Source organism: Zalophus californianus, chromosome X, assembly GCF_009762305.2.
Source record: "Zalophus californianus isolate mZalCal1 chromosome X, mZalCal1.pri.v2, whole genome shotgun sequence".
Lineage (NCBI taxonomy): Eukaryota > Metazoa > Chordata > Mammalia > Carnivora > Otariidae > Zalophus > Zalophus californianus.
The window spans coordinates 19,185,019-19,206,922 of record NC_045612.1 but is presented as its reverse complement, the minus strand read 5'-3'; the positions used below and the strand labels follow the sequence as shown (position 1 = coordinate 19,206,922).

Genomic DNA, 21,904 nt, shown 5'->3' with positions numbered 1-21,904 from the left:
CTCGAGGAGGGAGGTGGGGGACTGGGGACTGCACATGGTGGAAATGGTCCCACAAAGGCCTGGAAAGGTGACTGAATAGGAACCAGTAGGAGGTTTGGGGTCAGGGGGACAGGGCCCGGGCTTAGGTTACGAAGGGAGGGACAGAAGAAGATGAGATCGGAGAGGTAGGCCAAATTGGTATGTGAAAGCCCTCCTGCAAGGGGGAGAGAGTTGAAGCACAGAAGGTGATCGGATCATTGTGGTGATTTTGGTTCATGTACCGGGCCACTTTATCACCACCATTTCATTCCCTCAGGTTCTGCCCCACGAAAGCTCTTGCTCTTTCTCACTTCTAGGACTGCAGGGGTCTCCCGACAGGTCTTCCCCCCCCCCAGGCAAATCCCCTGCCATTTATCTTCCACTTGGGGATCTTTCTAAGACCCCTCTGTGTTCCTGCCATCCTCCCGCTGCATCCTGCCCCTTGCTGCCAGGAAAAGTCCTCCCACTGTTGTCCGTGCGACGGGCTAGGCCTTCACATTCCAGCCTCGTCCCCCAAGCCTCCTGCCCACTCTGAGTCCAGAGGCCCCTTCGGCTCTCATTGCTGTCACAAGGTCCCCGGGCCTGCCAGGCACGTTCGGGGCTCCGCGCCTCTGCTCACCCTCCTCCCTCAGAGTCTACCTGAACTGCCCTTGCGGCAAATTTTCTCCTCGGTCTTCAAGAATCAACTCACGAGGCAAGTTCCTTTGACCTTCCCTTGACCCTTCCGGGGAGAACAAATCCCTTCACTTCTCTGGGCTCCCTGGCATCTGGTCCTGCTGCTATTACAGCAGATGTCACATTGTGTCGTGATGATTGCTTGCAAGGCTGTCTCCCGGGCCAGAGCGCGAGCTGCACCGGAGGTGAAGGCCACAGCCCGTTCCTTGGACAAACTCAGCCCTTGGGGCGGGGCCTGGGACACACATGGAAGGGCGGTTAAATGAAGTTAAATGAAGGAACCGATCTTGTCCCTTTTTTGTCTGGAATAGTTATCCTCACCAAGCGACTATTTACTGTCAAGGGGAAATCACTCTGTTTTGGGACAGATTTCCATTCCTAGGTCATCGCAACTATTCTTTTTAGCCAGCTGACGTGCCAAAGGCCTGTAGCGCAGACTCTTAGGTTAGAGAGCAAGGCTTCAATGTCCATGCACCTGCCATACACTAAACTGGCAGTGAAGCAGGGAGAAAGCCTCACGTCTGCCATTTAGGTTTTTTAAAAAGATTTATTTATTTATTTACTTATTTATTTATTTTGAGAGAGGGTGGGGGACAGAGTGAGCTAAAACAGGGGGGAGGGCAGACAGAGAGGGAGAAGCAGACTCCCCGCTGAGCAGGGAGCCCGATGTGGGGCTCGATCCCAGGGCCCTGGGATCATGACTGGAGCTGAAGGCAGACGCTCAACCGACTGAGCCACCCAGGCGCCCCCTCACATCTGCCATTTAATATCCACCCCTCCTATTTGCTTCTGTATATCTTGGGGCCCGAGTGAAAGACCAGAAATACTTGTAGGGATATCTTGGGGCATGGCATAATGTCTAAAGTTCAGCTGGGATTTTTCTAAGAATAGCCATATAGGTGTCCGCAAGAGGAACAGCAGGAAAGCAGAGACACTACGTCTACTGGTGTCAGGGCTTCGTGGGGCTCCCTCTTCAACAGAGGAACAATGAACCTCCAAACTCGGACTTACTGAAGGATCAGAACCCTCAGGGATCCTTCCATTTCTCAACTGTAGATATAATCCCTATTTCCAAGCCCCAACGAAAGTTTAGTGTGGGCTTAAGTCCCTCTCCTTCCCCTGGCACCCGCCCCCCGCCAAATTTTAAAGCTTATAGCAGCTGGTAGGAGCGTCAAACTACTAAGTCCCGGCATTCCCTGGGGCTTACAGCATGAAGTAAAAGTAGCCAGAGCCTCAGGAGCCAATTCCTGGAGGGCTTCCTGGGGCATCTTCGAGTCTCTGGTTACATGGCGGACTGCACAGGTCGCTGACATTGAAGCACATACAGGGAGCCGCTATTTTGAATATAACCTTATGTTGGTTTAAGGCCAACCTGACAATGTCTCCAGCTATTGGTGTCAAAGGATTTGGAGACCGAGTGTTGGAGTAGGGGGGAACCAGAGTAAAAGAAATCTTACTTCCATGAGTTTAATTACTCACCAAACTATCAAGATTCATAGAGAAGGGAGGGGGGAAAGGTAGGAGTTTAGTTTCCTGTGGCGGAAGTTGGTGCTTAGGCACACTGAGGAAATGGGGACCAGGGTAAAGGAAAGGCAGAGGGCATGGCCATAGGGGTGCGCGTGGGGAATTACCTGAGGTTTTGCAGTGAGAATAGAAATTATGGCCTCATTAAAGGGGAAACCTTGGGGAGGTTTTTGCTTATACTCAGTATGAGCATTTCCCTCACTTGCCTAAGAATTTGGCTGGGTCAGCTTTGGAATCTACTGGGGAGAGGAAATTCAGGCATGGGCAGCAAATACTCTCTCTTGATTATACTCCTCTCGCTAGAGTCTTGTAGGACTTAATCTTAGATTCAAGGCCCTTCAGTCCATATTTACTGCATGCCTGTATGGACCATCGCTCCATGGTACACGTTTCTCTTGGAAGTGAGTTTAGAAACAACTACTTCAATTGTAAACAAAAACAGAAAGCAAAACAAGCGAACAAAAACCCTTCGCGCTGTGGAGGATGAAGGAAAATAGGGGGAGAAAACACATTTCTCATGCTACCTAACTGCTATAAATGAAGAAGACCAGTAGGAGATGGCAAAGGCAGGGTTTTCTCAAGAGTGAACACCCAGGGCGCCTGGGTGGCTCAGTTGGTTAAGTGACTGCCTTTGGCTCAGGTCATGATCCTGGAGTCCCGGGATCGAGTCCCGCATTGGGCTCCCTGCTGAGCAGGGAGTCTGCTTCTCCCTCTGACCCTCCCCCCTCTCGTGTGCTCGCTCTTTCATTCTCTCTAATAAATAAAATCTTAAAAAAAAAAGTGAACACCCATCTGCCATACTGATTCTGAGACTATAATTTCACGAAATACTTACTGAGCACCTATAATGCACCAGAGGTAAGCACTGAGGATGAAGTGACTTAGGCAAAGCTCCATCTCGAAGATGCTCAGTCTGTAGAAGACTCATGAACTATAATACAGGGCAGGACCACTGTGTTTGGGAGTGGGATGGCCTGGGCCATAGAATGATGCCTGTAAGCACAGCAGCAGGTCTCTGCTGATAAAGGATGTGTCTGGGATCAGCTGCACTTCTGGGCCTCCATTCACACTCTAAGTTTAGATAGAGAAAGGGTACAGCTGAGCTCTGCAATGGATCCAGGATACAGCTGCTAAATCTAACTACAGTTCTTTTGGCATTGCTAACTGGGCTGGATTCTGCCTGTCGGCCAAAGGCTGCCAAATCCTGATTTAAGACATTGCTTTTCCAAAAGAAAAATAGCCATAATGAAAATAGCTTATGTCTTACATAAACTCTTAGCAGTTTAACAAACACATTACCTTTAAATAGGACCCACAGTATTTTGTTACATATGGACCGTCACAATGACTTCAGTTATTTCTTGCTGTGTCTTATCTTGTTTCTGTGAGCTCCAGAATTTTAATAGCACCCATTTGACTCTACCCAATGATAATTTTAAAACTTGCCCCAAAGAAAATTCCTCAACATTTTAATCATTTGACCTTGCCTTTATGATCTTAAGGCACAACTTTCCTGAGCCTTGGTTTCATCAACAACAAAATGGGGACAATAAAATCCTAAACACCAGATAGCAGTCTGGCTCAAACGAGATAGAGGTGAAAACAGGAGCCTATCTGAAAACCGCCCCTGCTTTGAATCTGAACGAGATGTCTTACGGCTTTGGATCTCAACCCCAAGCTGCTATATATATCCTGGAGGCGTGTGAAGACCGGATGAACCTTCTCTGTGCCTAAGAAACAACATGAAGAGGGTAGGGAGGGGTAAGAGGGAAGAGTGACCCAGCTGTAGCTGTAGGTTACCCGGAGTAGCTTCCTGATTGATATCTAGCACGTACTTGGCTCATCGGGCTAGAACCCCTTAGCTCTTACCCTAGTCCATCCTCTCATCATCTCTGTTATTCATTTGGTTAAAAACGTTGACCTTGAGCGATGAAGGGATAGCACTTCAGTGAGGAGAAAAAGGGGAGGGCCTTGAAATCATGAGCGCCTTCATTGGAGAAAAGCTTTTCAACATCAAGGACCACATCTAGTACAGCATATATGAGGTGTGTGCAGCCCGATTCCAGCCCAATATCAAATGACTAAAGCTGGGCTCCTAACAGTGGTAATGAACGGTAAGATACTTTCTATGTGTTAGGACATAGGTATATAACCCTGCCCATTTTTACAAATTAAAAAAAAATCCAGTCCATATATGTTCGGAAAGACCTGTCTAAAAAACATGGCGGTTAAAAATCTGTTTAGTTCAACTTAAAAATACTGAGTTAGGCAGTGAGCTAAAGGGACTGGCAAAGCCTTCCACTGGATAAAACAAAGTGATAACTCGATTGTGTTGTTCTTAATTCATTTGGTAGTTCAAAATTTAATTATATTGCTTAATACTGTCTGAAATCTCCTATACATGGATAATGCCAGCCAACAGATTTGTAGTTGGACCACTTTCTCCAAATGTGACAAGTCATATATTATTCTTTTTCACCCATTAGTTCTAATTTCTAATTTATTTGGAAGTGATTCAATTGATTAAATATTTTAGGATATGGGTTAGTTCCCCCCCCCACATATGCCAGAATGGTGACTAAGGTCACAAGTGAACGTTTGTTTCAATATGTACTACAATACAACACAATCATTTTGATAAAAGCAATGGCCGTCAGTTAGAAAGATTTACAAGTTAGCAAATCTAGGATTAGTAACATACCAAAAAATTCAAGAAACCAACCTTGGTAATACAGATGTCTATTTTATTAAAAAAGTTACAAACAGGTGGACTGCAGGGTCATCTTACAAAATGACAAGAATGAAATCTATTGGAAAAATTTTACTTTTACAAATCTTTATAGGTCATTGTTCAATGTTTGTACTTGTTATTTGAGATTTTTACCTTTCATTGATAAAGTTACAGTACATTAGATCCATTAACAGGTTACATGATTTTATTTGCAGAGCCCTACTGCAGTGATTTGAACAACTCCTAAACAGATGCCATAGTAAAGACAAGACATATATTGCATTTAATATTAATTTATTATCCTAATAAGCAACTTGACATGCAATCTATTGAGGAAGCTAAAACAACTTTTGGTCCCTTTTCTTAAAATGTGCTGGAGAAACCACCTTTAAATCACTTTCCCCTGATTCCTGTGATCCTAAGTGAATTCAAGTTAAATTTGCTGCTGAGATCAATGCTGGGGGCTGGGGGGGGAGGGGAGGGCAGGGGACTATCCATAGGAAAGAAACACTGCATATAAAAAAAAAATCATCTGGAGAAAAATTTTAAATCATCATGAATTATTTGATTCCTTTAGAATTTCACACAGCTAATAAAGATGAACCATGAACACTTAACCTACTCTGTACTGAGTGTTTGGTTTTTAAGTTTGGTATTAAAGTGCAAACTTAAATTAGGTATTCACTTCAAGTGGTTTATAAATAAGGAACAATGTTTCAACTGCCTCCACCCTACAACCTCACCATAAAATCCAAAATCTCAGATCAAGGGTTCACTTTGAGGGAATCTGATCAGGAATCAAATGCAACACGATTTTAAAAAAGGAAATCAAAGTTTAATCAATTTCTACGTAATAATTAATGGTCATGCTGACCAATAAATCACATGAATGTAGGTATCACTTTATTTGAACATCACACACAATATAAATTTAAAATTGCCACACCCTTCCATAAACCATCACTGCATATATTAGAGCTTTCCTTGACAAAGTTATTGAGCTATTATTATAGATCAAAAGTATAGTTTTGGTTTTTTGTTTTGTTTTATTTAGAAGCATGTTCAAATGACTAAAGCTGGGCTCCTAAAATCGAGAACTTTGGTGCAGTAGGTGAGCTGCAGTTACTAACTTCTGCAAATTAAAAGCACGCAACTAAAACCAAGTAAAAACCCAACGAGAAAATACTGTCAAACTTACAAAATTTTTAAGTTGTTGCTAGAAAAAGCGCTTGTTGTCAAGATGTTAAAACTGAACCAAAAGATTACTCTACAAGTTTCCTTTCTGTTTCTATACCTGTATTACTGTTAAAATGTTCAAGTATTCAGACAAAATGTGCTGATTAGGTAAACAACATGGAAGGCAATGGCTATTAGAAGCACATTTGGAAAAAAAAAAATCCCCAAAACAAACAAACAAACAAGCCCAGAGACTTGGCGCTATCCTCTCCTGTTACACAGATTTTTGTCTCTACTACGAACATGCTTCTTGAGAAATAACTAAAAAGCAATTGTGATAGTGCAAGAAAACTTTAACAAATATTGCTTTAAACTATTATCCAGAAAGACAAATATTAAGAACTAGAAAGCATATATGATTTTATTTGAATTCAATTTTACATGTGCAGAAGTCTACTAGATGTCAATTACAAGCCTGACAGGCAAAGCTGAGCGATCTCTGTTTAGGTATACAATTAATTTACCATGGATACAATATCCCTTTTCAAAGGCATTGCTAAGTAGGTCATAACTAAATTTAGAACTTCACAGAAAGGAAAATGTTACTGCTGCAATTCGATGCTGTAAATGAGATTAACACATGTGAAAACCTAATGGAATCAAACTCTGAACTCTTCAGCTAAAATGCTCTACTGTCAATTTCAAATATCAATTGGAACATTCAGAACATGTTAATTACAAAAACACATCACAAACTGTACTTAAGAAAAGGGATATTCCATCCATCAGGGTAAAAACGTGATCTTTAGTTTCTTTTTACAACACTGCCACACGTAAACAAAGTCTCAAAGTATTAACCAATCATTTAAAGGAGAAAGATTTTACAAATAGAATGAAGCACGGTGCGAGGTAATATACAGAAGTAACCATTTGTTTAAGGCTCAATTTTTTTCTCCATTATAACTTTCTTTTAAAAGGCATTGAGTAGGTAATACTGAGTTTGAGTATTTAATAAATACAAGTTGAGAAACTGATTAAAGAAATCAATTAAAATATTAAAAATTAATTCTTGCATATTAGCCATCAATAAGAACTTAGAAAGCTACAAAAGGACTGATTGATAAAGAATAGATTTTAAACATATGGTAAACGTGCTAAGCATTCCTGTTTAAGGTCGATGGATCTTGAAGGCCAAGGACCTTATGCACTGAATTAGATGTATGGCAACATGCTGTAATAGAGACAGGTTTACCAAGGCTCAGTTCTGCAACCCAGGTTGTAAAGTTCTCCAAAGCAGCATCTGTGCAAATTTCCTCTGAGTTTTATCTGCAATTAAGATGAAAATGTCGTAAAAAGATAGGAATATAGATTACAGTTTCAAATGAGAACAATGACAACAGATCTATATACACATGGAACTGGCACCAGAAGAACTATCTTAAGGTGGAATTTCACTGTGTCCCCCATCAGTTTAAATTAAAAAAATTTTACGTGATCAAAAAGAGTCACTGAAAATTAGAAACACTAATGATGCACTGATTATAATATACTGTGTATATGTAACCACTCCGGTTTATTTTTACATTATACTTCATACTTGTTTTATACTTTATACAATATTAACCATGTTCTTACCGGTTTACAAGATTTTACAGACAGTACTTCTATTTTGAATCTGATTTCTTCATACATTTAATGGGAAGTGGCATTTGAATCAAATGCATCTCCATTATGAGCAAACTGGACAGTATGTGAAACTTTTTCCAAATGTAGGGTTTGGGGGATAATTTAAAGTAAGAAAATGTAATGCAATCAGGGTCTAGCTACTGAGCACCTACTAAGGACCCCGACTTGGGTTGGATGCTATGTGACAGCGGTAGTTTCCGGTCCCCATTCTGGTCTGCCCGGTTTTGGACACCTTGCCAACCACAGGGACCTCTCCTCTGATCGAGGTTTCTCAGGCTCCACTCTCAGAGTTGACAGACTTCTGCCCTTCTAATTAATACCAAGGGGGAAAAAAATCTATCATTCAGGCACAAGGTCCTCTAACTGTGCTGGATCACTACAGGGCTTCTAGGGGAGTGGAATTACATTTGTTTTTTAATGTAAAAGATAAAAGTTGTTAAATGAAGCCAGAAGCAAAGAGTAGAACAGCAACTATGAAAGAATGCCAAGCAAAACCAATTTAAGATCATCTAAAGGCTCTACCAATATTTACACATGCATAATTTTAACTTCCTTTGACAGCTACACGTCTATTAGTGTCCAAAGAGCCTGAGAGAACTCTTTATTAGCAGCTATATCATAAAAATGATTACTTTTAAAGAATATCTTTCTGCTTATTATTGAAATTCCGCCACCTAAACACATTAGGAAAAATAGAATAATTTGCCTCCTTAGAAATTACTATAAAATGTTATTTTCCAATTAAAATTAAACCTTTTTTGCATCAAATTTTTAACTAGGATGCTGGTTATTTAAGTTTGAGCAAGTCCAGTTTCCTCATCATTAATATAAAGATAAAAATTCTTTCCTCAAGGGTTGTGGTAAATACCACATAATGTGTGAAAGTACCTTAAAAACTACGCAAATGTCAGGTATTTTTTTTTTTTCCATTTCTCAACCATGTTATAAATTCTAGAAGACCAGAATTATGTCTCTGATATCCAGACTGAGGGCCTTTATATTTTTTAGCCTCATTTGATTTTTTATACCTCTTTGAAGACAACAGTATTTCAATATATATGAAATTCAGCGTGAAGACTTTTCAGTAATTCAGACTACTTTCCTCAATTGATTTAAATTAATTAGTTTGCTGTAAATTATTTTTATTTTTATATATATATATTTTTAAGATTTTACTTATTTATTTATTTGAGAGAGAGAGAGAAACAGCATGAGAGGGGAGAGGGTCAGAGGGAGAAGCAGGCTCCCCGCTGAGCCGGGAGCCAGATGTGGGACTCGATCCCAGGACTCTGGGACCATGACCTGAGCCGAAGGCAGTTGCTTAACCAACTGAGCCACCCAGGTGCCCTGCCGTAAATTTTAATCCACATTTAAAAAAATAAATTATAAAGAGTTTGGGATTTTCAAATATGCTTCTGCCTCTTCAATAGTGAAGACTTGTAACATACGGTTTTAGTAGTTCAGGCATTCTCTGAAATCAAATTGAGGAAGTAGTAATCATTTGTTTCTAGCCAAAATAAACACTAAGAATACAAGCCAGCTTATCAACCATAATCTACATTAAATAAAAAGTGATAGATGCATTATTTCTCACCCTCTAAAAATCTGCTTAACATTTGGTCCGTCCACATTCCACAGGATGACAATACTCCAGTGAAATCAAGAGACATAGATAAATCCTGGGTCAGACTCAACAATATTAATAGGAGGCGTACCATTAAACAAAGTATTAATACCAGCTCTTCTTCAGAAGAGTAATAAATTATGATTCTCTGCAGTAACAAATCCTGAAGCAAAAGCTTGCATTAAGCAAAAAGGACAGTCTCTCTCAAGATGAGAATTTCACAAAATGCAAAATATAAATGTTATTGCTCCACACTCTGACAGCAACATTTTCAGTGTACTAACAACTCTCGTTCATTTAAAAAACATTCCAGAAGCTTTAAAGGCAGCTGGTCAAACTCATACTTTTTAACTCCCAGGATAGCACATCCAGACAGATTGCAAAAGTCTAACTTGCTGCTTGTAAGACAGAACACAAGTGATCCTTGTCCTCAACAATCAAGTTTCCAGTAAAACACCCAACAAATCTCAACTCTGGAAGCTTCTGCTCCAACTCTTGCTTAACTGGTTTCACTTTTTCACTTTTTTCTCATTAGATTTTGTCAAGGAAGAGTATACACACACACACACACACACACACACCCCCCCCCCCACCAAACAGTCCAAACCTTCTCCTCAGGAAATGATGAAATAGGGTCTCCCAGGCGGGGTAAGTTGGTACCCAAGAGTACCAAACACAGAACTGAAAGAACAAAGATCATTATTTCTGTCAGCATGAAGAAAAGGGAGACTCTTGATTCCAGACTAGCACATCATTTCACGTGGCAGCAGAATGCCTGGGATATTAACAAAGGCTCCCGAAACACTTAGCAGTTTATGAATGTCTTTTTAGCTTAGCTGGATTCGCCATTTCTAAATACAATGGTATTTATCAGCATTCTTTTTAGCAAATATAAATGTGCAAACATAATTTTAATTTTTTCCAGTTGTAGACATATGATATTCTGGAGATTTAACCAAAGGAATTTTTTTAAAAAGTGAATTTCCCTTTACATTTTTTACTTGGCATTTTCATATCCAAGTTAAATACTCAAACTATGGCATTGAATCTTGGAATGAAAGTGGGACTGTGCTGTAAGGAGACTGTGCACCCTAGAAGTTTATGGTAAACCTGGGGTAGAAAGGAAGGGATAAGCGAAATAAGTCAATCAGAGAAAGACATGTATCATACGACCTCACTGATATGAGGAATTCTTAATCTCAGGAAACAAACTGCGGGTTGCTGGAGTGGTGGGGGGTGGGAGGGATGGGGTGGCTGGGTGATAGACATTGCGGAGGGTATGTGCTTTGGTGAGCACTGTGAATTGTGCAAGACTGTTGAATCACAGATCTGTACTTCTGAAACAAATAATGCAATATATGTTAAGAAAAAAAAAAAAAGAAGATAACAGGAGGGGAAGAATGAAGGGGGGAAATCGGAGGGGGAGATGAACCATGAGAGACGATGGACTCTGAGAAACAAACTGAGGGTTCTAGAGGGGAGGGGGGTGGGGGGATGGGTTAGCCTGGTGATGGGTATTAAAGACGGCACGTTCTGCATGGAGCACTGGGTGTTATGCACAGACAATGAATCCTGGAACACTCCATCAAAACCTAATGATGTAATGTATGGTGATTAACATAACAATAAATTTTTTTTTAAAATTCCATCTATTAAATAAATTGTTACATTTTTATTTTACCAGGTAAATATATATAGTGAAGATATTATTCCTATTTTATTAAAGAGAAAATCAAAGTCCAAAAAAAAAAGAAAAAGAAGGGATAAACTATTTTTCTTCTGTCCTACACCTAAAATCTCCATAAATTTAAATTACTCAATTCAGTTCTGAGATCTCAGGTGTGTATGACCATGTCCACTGAGCAGCAGAGTATGAACCCAATGATCGGGTTCCAGCTGCTAGCTTCGAATCAGACCAGGTAGGGTACTGCTCCCGTCAACTCTAAATCGCTTTTTCTGAATCCCATGTTCCTAAAACTGTGGCTAATCAAAAGAATTTGGGAGTATGGTTTTTGGTAGGGAAAGTTTTTCCAACAGCTGACAGGACTTAAGTTTTTCTTAGTGATATTATCTTCTGGATTTTCGAATTCCACTGAGAAGTAATCCCACGAGGAGAATCTTTCCTGTAGTATGGCTAGAATACTTCCTCGGTGGCAACTCTCCAACTCTATGATGCAATTTTTGTTAATTCTACTGATGGTTCATTCTAAGCCAGAGAGGTAATGGAGTAAAACTGAATGGCTCATATGCATTTCATTCTGCAATAAAAGCCTAATCTTGAGGTTAAGAGGAAGCAATTAAAAAGGGAACAGATATACAGAGTGATTCTAATCACAGACACCTCCACACCCAGAGCAGGTCTAACTAGGAACCTATTCACTCTGAACAGTCCCAGACCATGAACCTTTTGGCAAGGAAGGGGGGCGGGGAGTCAGTGAAGGTCTGGGAAAATTAGGCGGGTGCAGAAAGGACCCTTTTATACCCCAGGTCCATTGCAGATCTTTACGGTACATACTACCCCCCAAAGCATACCCCTGTTCCATCCAGGGCCGCCATGCCACAGGCTCTATTTTGGCTCACCATGTGAACTGGATGACAAATGAGAATTTAAAATAAGCTATTTTTCCTACTCAAGGTGATACGCAAAATAGGGCAAGGGAAAAAAAAAGTATCTACACTGTAACTTCTGCAACAGAATTCCACCCCAGTGTTTCACTGATAGGATTAATATTTAACTTGGATACGAAAATGCCAGCATTTTAAAGTACACGATGTGATTTAATTTTCATGATTTTCCCTTTTCCGTTTGCTAAATCCTTGGCATATCATATCTAATTAAAAGCCGGGGGACAAAAGATTGGGAACAATTCTGATTCCACGTATTAAAAAAAAAAAAACAAAAAACCCTGAAAATGCTAATCAATTCCACTGTGTTTAGAAATGGTAAGGCCAGCTAGACTAAAATGACATTCATAGATGGTTCAGCCTTTCAGGAGCCTTTGTTAACATCCCGGGCATTCTGCTGCCACGTGAAATGATGTGCTGGTCTTGAATCAAGAATCTCGCTTTTTCTTCAGGCTGACATATATAATGAACTGAGGCTGACATAAATAATGATCTTTGTTCTTTCAGTTTGATTGCTGGTGTTTGGTACTCTTATGCACCATTTACTCTCGTTGGGAGAACCCGTTCCATAATACACGGAGAAAAATAGGATAAAATCTTGCAGGAGCCCTTCAAACTGTAGTGAAGAACACCTTTTTTATTCTAGGTTTTTTTTTTTTTTTTTATAACTTTCATCAATACTGGACTGAGATACGGAAATCCTTGAGAAATGATCTTTTAAATAATTCTATTTGTCAAAAGGGTATTTACCAGTCACATTTGAAGGATAACTTTACTGCATTTCCCACCTGCCTTTCGGGGAACCAATAGACTACTAATTTAGGGATATTATTTTGCTCCTTTTTGGCATTCCCTCTGTTTGGAAATCACCTCTATCCCTCCCCCACCGCTTCACATCCTACCCATTCTTCAAGACCGGACTCAAATGTTACTGTTCCCCAATTACTCGAAGTCAGTGGTTCTTAGCCAGGGGTGGTTTTGCCCCCTAGGAGCCATCAGGCAATGTCTGGAGATATCCTTGTTTGTGACAACTAGGGGGCGGGAGACTGCTGCTGATATCCATCTAAGGAAGTAGGGGCCAGGGACGCTGCTCAACCCCCATAACCAAGAGCTCAGAGTATTGAGAAGTCTGCTCTAACTGGACGTGGTCTCTCCTTTCCTTGAATGCCCACAGCACTGTGATTTACTTCTTTTATAGTATTATGAGATGGTTAACAAAACACCCATCAGTCTCCACAACAGTATACCAAAAGAGCCAATTGTCAATTATTTCCACCAATATACAGAGGAGCTATGATATAGTTAGTAAAAGCAAACCAGGCCTGCAATACTGGCCTGGGTTTCTATTATCCTGCTGCTGCGCAGGAAAGCAATCTGCCAAGGCCCTCGATGGCAGGCTCCTCGGGTCAGTAAGGAAACCCGCCGCGTAAACAGCACGCACGTAAAGAATCTGGGCTTCAAAACTCACACTAAGACTACGGCCAGTGGGAGGGTGAGAGGTGCGGCAACGACCCTGGGAAGCCATGCAGATAAACAGGTGTTGGGCAAGAGACTGGTGACCCACATTGAAGGGGGCTAAGAAATAAATGTGAGCAATTATCAGAAGCGATTCTTAGAGCGTTAAAATGTCCCCTTTCGATTAAGGGCAAAAAAACTCACTGCAATCCCAACAGTTCTTCTGACTTATCTGAATCTTATCGTTTCTCACTTGGACAAAGGTACTCTTCTAAGTATTAAGGACAAGCATTTCTCAAATCACCTTTACTTGTCAAAGTTTGATGTTCAGTCCAGATCTGGGACTGACAGACTTCGAAGCTCTGTGGCTCAAGCTACGGGATTCAGAATCCATCACCTGTTTTTGTAGATAAATAGTAAGCAAGCACAACCACGAGCTTTTACAGGCCTCAGGTTATAGATTCCCATACACATCAATTCCATCCTATGTGATGTCAGAAAAGAAAAAGTGTAGTGTGCTTTGTTCTAAAAGATCTTGGTCAGGAAATTTCCTTTAATATTTGCAGACAATAGGGCGCCTGGGTGGCTCAGTTGGTTAAAGCGACTGCCTTCGGCTCAGGTCATGATCCCGGAGTCCCGGGATCGAGTCCTGCATCGGGCTCCTTGCTCTGTGAGGAGCCTGCTTCTCCCTCTGACCCTCCCCCCTCTCATGTACTCTCTCTCTCTCATTCTCGCTCTCTCAAATAAATAAATCTTTAAAAAAAAATATTTGCAGACATTCAGCTGCTTATTTTATTTCAATGCTCACATCTCCAATGTGTATTCTGCTTACAATGAAAACCAAACAAAAAACTACACAGGCGGCTTGACCTATTATTATAAAGAAATGAGCAATTATTGGTATTAATATTTTCTGATGTTTAGTACATTAACAAAAAAACATAGTTGGCTTGAGATATAAATCAATTCTATTTAATCAATCCCACAGGTAACCAAATGGATTAAAAGTAATTTAGATCACACAAGCTGCAAAATAAATGTAGAGAGAACTCAAAGATTTAAAATCGCTTTGGAAGCTATCCATCTGCCAATCTGAATTTTATTCAGTTTACTTCCTGTAGCTGTCTACATTAATGATGGAAAGAAAACTGGGAACATTTTGTGGGAGCTGGTTAATTTTTTATAAAGATGACAACACTAAAACATGTACGTTTATGTCACTTTCCCAGTTAAAAGTGTCAGAAAGAGAAAGAGAGCGTAATGGTAAAGATGCAATCACCACACAGAACTTGTTCAAACTTGAAGCTGGCTTACAAGTGAACAGAGATTAGGGAAACATGAACACGGCACTGGATCATCTACATCATGCCTGTTCCTGCTTCAAAAAACTATACTGCAAGGGTGACGCTATGAACCAAACGTATGCTGGAGTGTGGTCTCAACAGTGATGCCGTAAGAGATGCAGTAGCCAGGGATTAGAAAATAAATGTGTTCTCATCATATTCTGGTGTGCTAAAAAGCTGATGCGTGAAAGCATTTTGAATAAAGCACTGTTGTCATCCTTCATTTTCAAAGGTGACAGACACTCCCTGACAGAAGCTCTTGTCCGAAAAGATAAATCAGGGACTGTTAGTCTTTTCTCCAGGGAGCACACTATAAAGCCAGACCTTTGATTAAATCAGGAATCATCACTGCAATCTGAAATGCCTGTTGCCATTTGCAACACTACCTACTAGACTTGAGGTCAGTCTTGGCTCAAAACAATCAGTTCCATTCCTGAGATTGTCAAGCTAGTGTGCCATTTGCTGTGGTTTCGCAGTCATCCAGGATATTGGTTGTTTTATCTTGTTATGTAAGGGTTACTGTCTAAGTGAGACTATCTGCCCAATTATAATCTAGATTAAAAGATGATATGAAAAAAGAATCCCACTTAAAATGCTCAATAAGTCTTATATAACCTTGCTTTTTAAAAAACTCATTCATTTGGGCGCCTGGGTGGCTCAGTTGGTTTAGCGACTGCCTTCGGCTCAGGTCACGATCCTGGAGTCCCGGGATCGAGTCCCACATCGGGCTCCCTGCTCAGCGGGGGGTCTGCTTCTCCCTCTGACCCTCTTCCCTCTCGTGCTCTCTGTCTCTCATTCTCTCTCTCTCAAATAAATAAATAAAAATCTTTAAAAATAAAAAAATAAAAAACTCATTCATTTGAAAAAACTTTTATGAAGTTATCATTCAACTCAATGAAAGGTGTGAAGGTTTTGTTATTGTTCTTATTAACTCCATTATTTCCTAAACCAAATAAAAATGTTGCCTGGGCTGGGGTGTGTTTCTTCTAACACATCACAGACGATTTTACCTGATTCTCATTTGGACCATATATTCATAAGGAAGTCAAGGTACGCCATGGCACTACAATTTGTTATTATCAGAGGTCACTTAAGTCCCTCAAGTGCAAGGTACAGATGAACTTGATTAAATAATCATCCTGTTAAATCAAGCACTTGGGTGATTAGTAAATTGAGGATTTCAATTACAGCAGCTCTCTAGCCCGGGACAGAAAAGTGTAGAAAACACAAAACCAATCATCTTCTAAAATTATTATTGGATGCGAAATCACTGGAACAGGGAAGAGGTGTATTATCCTTTAACTCACTCCACCCCAAAGTAATGTTATCAATGAAGCAGAGAGAACAATAATTCACTTTTAAAAATAAATCTTAGTGACAGGAATACAGGCAATTTCTTACCTTCCTTTTGCTTATCTGTATCTTTTTTTAATTTTCTTCATTGAATGTTGACTATTTTGTGCTAAGGGAAATATTACTTTAAAAACAAACAAGGAAATTGAAGGTAGCACAACGTGTATTAATATTAACCAGCTTTTTGTTATACTTGATCAAAACCAAAACACTCTCAGGACTCATAAGGTTCCATCAACAACTAACCTGCTCGGTATGGCCATGATTGAGGTTCTTTTTTTTACTGGACAACGCAAGTTGTACAACACTGATCTTGCTTCTCGGGCAGGGACGAATAGTTCATTTGCCTGACGATCTCAGCAAAAAGTTCATCCACCATTGATTTACTTTTTGCCGATGTTTCCATGAAAGGGCAGCCCCATTCCTGAGCCAGGGCTCTGCCTTCTGAAGACATAACCTCTCTTTCTGGTTCCAGATCCACTTTATTTCCTACTAGGATTAGTGGGACTTTTTCGTATCTCTTCACTCTGACAATCTGATCTCTCATGGGCTTGATATCCTATTCAAACAATCACAAAGAAAAAAAAATACACTGCATCACCATAACAGGAGTATTACGATATCGCAAGAAGTCATCCTTCGGGGAGTACAGAAAGCTGAATCCAAAAGAAAACCATACACCCAAATGGAGAAAATAAACATTTTCTCCACCCAAGTAGGAACTCGATCATTTCCACAGATCCCACCTGCTGGGTTTCTGTCAAGAATATAAAATGTAGGCTGCACACGAACCTTAGGACTCATACTTCTTTCCCCTAGTCTGTACCGATTTAAAAGTAAGTTCCCAATTCTGGTGAATCCATTTGTATATGAGGATGTTCGGCTATCTCCTTAAACCTGCCAGCTTGTCAGCACTCCTGCAAACACCTGTTATCCCAGCACAGGCTTGCGGCATCTGTGCATTCCTAGCCATTTAGCAAGAGTGCCTGAGAGAAAGTGTTTCAGGTGGGAACAAAAACACCGTGTCATGTCTCGAAGACCAGTTCAAAAACAGATTTATACACTTAAATGTTTACTTTTAAATTTAATGGTAGGCCTTCATCCCAGTAAAATCAGACACCTTAAAATACACTAGAAACTAATCTAACAGTGAGCACCTCCTGGGAGGGACAAATGCACCAAGGAGCAGTCTGGGCGGGAAGACAGTCATACTTCCCTTTGCCTAGTTAGGTTTTACGGCTTCAATTTTCTCCCAAGTGTATTATTTTTTCTAATTACAATTAATGATAAAAGATAAGAGCCTTGGCGATTCTCAGGTGGCATCAACTTTGGGGGAGGGGAGGAAGGGTCGCTTTAAGGCAATTTTATAGATTTAATACTAAGTTTCCATTTTCCCTAAATGTTTCGTAACTTAAAAGTTTGACTTAAATATCAAACGTGTTTAATCTGAATAGTTAACAGTGAATGCAACATTCACTTGCGGGATGAAGGAAAAACAGAGCACTGTGAAAATTTATGAAACCATCATTATTTGATGTTTGCAACGATTTTGTTTGATCATGTATCAGTTCGGTCTTCTAGGTTAAGCTCTTTTTCACTGTGTCCTTATGGAAACACAAGTTCAAATGAGAAACCAAATTTATGACAGTTGGGCTTGAAAGAGTTTAAGTCTCCGTTGAAATAATGGCAGTTTTTCACTCCCCATTTATGCCTGTAACAGAAGCAGATGTAATGGAAATCATATGAAAAACCCTTCAAAGGACTTCCAGCCTCAAGAGAGTCAGCTAATAGAATAACAAATCTCTCGAGGATCCTTTAGAAAGAAAATGCCTGTCAAATAGCACCTTTGGTACTTTCTGGGGGAAAATGCTTTTATGATACTATCATTGCTTTGGAATTCAAGCCCACATAAAATGTACTTTAGTTTGGTCACTATACTTATTATATCTTAAAGAGAAAAAAAAAATCCTGAAGTTGCTATATGGCATTACTGGAAAACTTCACTAGAGCACTGTAATTTAAATACTAAGAAAAGTGGAATTAGCACATTGTATTCGCTAAAGCACTTAATGTCTCTTAAGCAAGCAACATTAAGCGCATACCTTTGAATGCAGAAAAACTATCCATTTCCTAAATCAATGGAGGTCAATACAATGGGTCAATACGAGGTTATTTATTTTCAAGGAATAAATAGCAACATTTACTGCATCTCTTAAAATAATGTTAAACCTTCAGTCCGTCTCCCAGTGAAGGACGGGACAGATTTTCAGAAGAAATTGGACCACCTCCAGCTTGGCCACCCAGCCAGGGTTAGAAATTTGCACTTGTCCGGTGCTCCCTGATCCACATATTTTGTATAAATATAGTCAGTGTTATCAGAAACAACTTGGATCAACTGCAGAAGAGGAGAGTCCCTGTAGCTTTTTGTCGGTTATTAATTCTAGGTACTAGTCTTTTCAATTAGTAACTTTCCTTCACAGGCCCCAAAGTAAAATGCCTAGAAGGTCCTGAGTTCTTCATCTTGTAACACTTAAGATTTATGAATCTGGTTGAGGAACTTGGGTGAGAGAACACAGAGGAAGAGGTGGGGAAAGCAGACACAGAGGAGTTACAGATACCCGCTCCAAGTAATTTTCTCTGCAAAGTGCTCTATTTACCTGAGATTCTCTGTTAAATGTTGTTCTGGTAAGTACATTAATCAATACTTGTTGAATCGAACAAGCAACTTCAGAAGGTTCCCTTCCAGGCTAAATATACACAGACTGCCCCATTTCGTTCTCTCTTTTCTTTGACTCAAAAATAACTTTAAAATATTTGTTGACGGTTGTTACTGTAGACTCTATAGAAACAACCCGATACTTTTCCGTGCCAGAAGTAACCTCAAAAATGCGCCATGTCTAACTTTCAGAAGCAAAACATAGTCATTAAGGCACGGTTCAAGCACACCAGAAGTAAATGTGGGATTACCACACCCCCTTCTAACAAATTACAAGACTCGGTTTGGTTACCTGGAAAGACTGTTGATTAACCAGGCTATAAACCAGGATGAAACCTTGGCCGTTTTTGATGTAGAGATCTCTCATGGAGGCAAACTGTTCAGTTCCTGCGGTGTCCAGAATTTCCAGCACAGAGGGGGAAGAGTCCACTTCGATCTCTTTGCGGTAGAAATCTTCAATGGTGGGGTCATATTTCTCAATGAAAGTCCCAGTGACAAACTGCACCGTAAGGGCAGATTTGCCAACCCCTCCGCTCCCTAACACCACTACCTTGTATTCCCTCATGAGTCTCACCTTCAGCAACTCCTACCAGAGGGAGGGAAAAGAACACCCCGCTAGCCGCGGCGGCTCGGGGAGGCGGAAGGTGGGCGGAAATCTGCGAACTGGGGAGGAGAGTGCGGAGAGGCAGAGGGCCCAACGGGGGAAGAAGAGGAAGTTAAGGGAGGGGGAGGGGAAAGAGCTAAGTGTCGGGTGGGTGGGGATGAGATGGTGATGCCCTTCCTATAGGAACCGAAGCCCAGGCAGGGGGCGTGGGGAGGAGGGCAAGCCCAGAAAGGCGGGGTGGGGAGACGCGCCGCGCCCCCGAGGGAAGCGGTGGGGGCCGCAGAACGGGGGGCCCCCGCGGCCAGGGGCGGCCCGGCACCCCTCCCCCGCCCTTCACACAAAGGGGCCCAGGGACCCCGCTTCCTGCTCGCGCCGCCGAGCCGGCCCAGGCCTGTGGGCTCGGCTCCAGTCACTGTCGCCCGGGCGGGTCTCTGGGCCGCGGCTCCCGCGGGCGTCGTCCGGCCTGTGGGGGGGGGAGAGGGGGGCGCGTTACCCGCCGCCCCCCCCGGGCGGCCCCCCGCTCCCTCCCCCTCTCCGCCAGCTCCCGCCCGGACCCGGCTGCCTCCACCGCCGCTTACCCCGCCGTCCGCACCCGCCCGGCCGCCCGGGAGGCTCCGTCACGCCAAGGCCATGGCCAGCGGCCGGCTCCCCAGTCTCACCGCCGCCCCAGCGCCGCTGCTCGCGGAGGGGAAAGGGGCGGGGGCCGTCCGGCGGCGGCGGCCACTCCGGGCGAAGCCACCTCTTTTTTTTTTCTCTCCCCCCCCCCCCGCCAGCACGCACCCGGAAGGGTTTCCCTGACACACTGGCTGAGGTGCCCCAGTTCCCCGAGACTGGCCGGGATCACTTCCGGTGGGGAAAGTCCCACCTCTCCGGGGCGAGCCGGGTGGCGCTGGGGCCGCGCCCTGCCGAGCTAGACGGCAGCGGACGGTCGCGGGTCGGAGCCGCGGCCTTGGCAGAGGGCCTCTCGGAGAGCCTCCGACGGCCTTCCCTTCCCCGCCCGCAGCCGCTGCTGCTGACAGTCCCGCGCCAAACCCGCCGAAGCCCCTCGGCGTCTCCGCGGCCGGCGGCCGGGGGACTCGCGCCGCTGGTTGGCCGGTGCGGGACGGCCGGTAATCATCTGGCCTCCGGCAGAACGCCCGACATCCCTGGGCTGGAAGGGACCAGGAAAATAAAGCAGCCAAGAAACTTTATTCTCCTCGCTGGTGTTTCTAACACTTGCTGTTTCTCTACGAAACGCGTGCGAACTACCCTTAGACTTCACTGTTGCTCTGATTTCGTTTGTGATGTGTCTTACATCGCCGTGCCTGACAAATAATTAAACACACACAGTTCTTTTACCATCTGGCAAATCTGCTTGACTCCACCAGCAAATGCCAAAGTCACTCCTTCCTTTCTTATCACAAGGCTCCAAAACAACAGGAGTAGCAACAGACTTTATCTTACAGTAACTCAGCTTTGCCCCTATTTGATTCTAACCACCACACAGCAGGAAAGGTAAGCAGTACTCAGGGAAGAGTCTATTGGAAACTGTTTAGGCCTATGAGACTAACTGCTTGTACTCTTTCATTAGCTGCATGCGCAGCAGTTTGCATGGCTGGCTCTTCCACGATAAAGTTTGTTTTAACGGTCATCCTTCATAGTCCTTGAAATGCAAAAGGAAAAGACTGGTGTTAAACACTAAGTTTCTATTTTTAGATAAAATTGTTACTTCTTCCATATCTTTCCCTCCGCTAACTTTCTATTTGTAAACTTTGTGTCAGATCCACAGAGCCCCAGGGCCAGAAGGCTAGGTTATATTTTAGGCATGTCACTCCCTTTTTGATTCAAGCATGCACCCAGAAACCTGAGAAACTCGGTGGCCAGTCGAGTTAAATTGATTCCAAATTCCCTCAGTGGCAAGCCCTCACAGCCAGGCTGTATAAAAAGAGATTTATTACCAAACCCAAACTGGTAGACATTACAAAACTGGCAAATCACGGTCGTGTGAAGTCCCACCGTGTCTTTCGCTGAGCATTCCCCAATGTCACTTACAGTATCCAAAGGACAGTTTAGTTCAATTTCTCCTCGGCTCAGGGCTGCTGCAATCTGTCCAGCGAAGTCCCCAGCTCTGGTTCCAGCTGGCCTGAGTCCCGCCTGATATCTGAGGCACTGCCCTCTGCTGGAAGAGGTTGGTCTATGAGTTAGGAGTCTCCCCATAGGTCACTGCTCCTTCCACACTTGCTGTTGCCTGATTTGGAGCTCTGCTGCCCATCTCCCTGTCTAGCTGTCTCCAGACTGTCTGGTGGGATCCACAGCCCTGCACCAGCCCTGCTTGAAACGGAGTCTGGAAATTCCTCTTCTGATCCAGCAATCAGGGTTGTGCAATAGTAGCAAG

The 21,904-nt window shown here is 42.4% G+C and overlaps 1 protein-coding gene across 4 annotated transcripts; it reads right to left on the bottom strand.

Annotated features, from left to right (window-relative positions):
* Nucleotides 1–4,940: 4,940 nt before the first annotated feature.
* Nucleotides 4,941–21,688, bottom strand: RAP2C (RAP2C, member of RAS oncogene family). 4 transcript variants are annotated; one of them, XM_027608244.2, is made up of 5 exons: nt 20,109–20,272; nt 19,501–19,993; nt 19,219–19,379; nt 16,457–16,769; nt 4,941–7,450 (listed from the first exon to the last, which is right to left on the bottom strand). In XM_027608244.2, exons 3-4 carry the CDS (start codon nt 19,291–19,293, stop codon nt 16,491–16,493), a joined length of 354 nt encoding a protein of 117 aa, XP_027464045.1. In that variant the 5' UTR covers nt 19,294–19,379; nt 19,501–19,993; nt 20,109–20,272; the 3' UTR covers nt 4,941–7,450; nt 16,457–16,490. The 4 variants fall into 4 exon arrangements, with proteins under 4 accessions (XP_027464045.1, XP_027464043.1, XP_027464044.1 ...); XM_027608242.2 differs by lacking the exon at nt 20,109–20,272 and adding an exon at nt 21,562–21,688 and having other exon boundaries at nt 19,219–19,993; XM_027608243.2 differs by lacking the exon at nt 20,109–20,272 and adding an exon at nt 21,081–21,172 and having other exon boundaries at nt 19,219–19,993.
* Nucleotides 21,689–21,904: the final 216 nt, after the last annotated feature.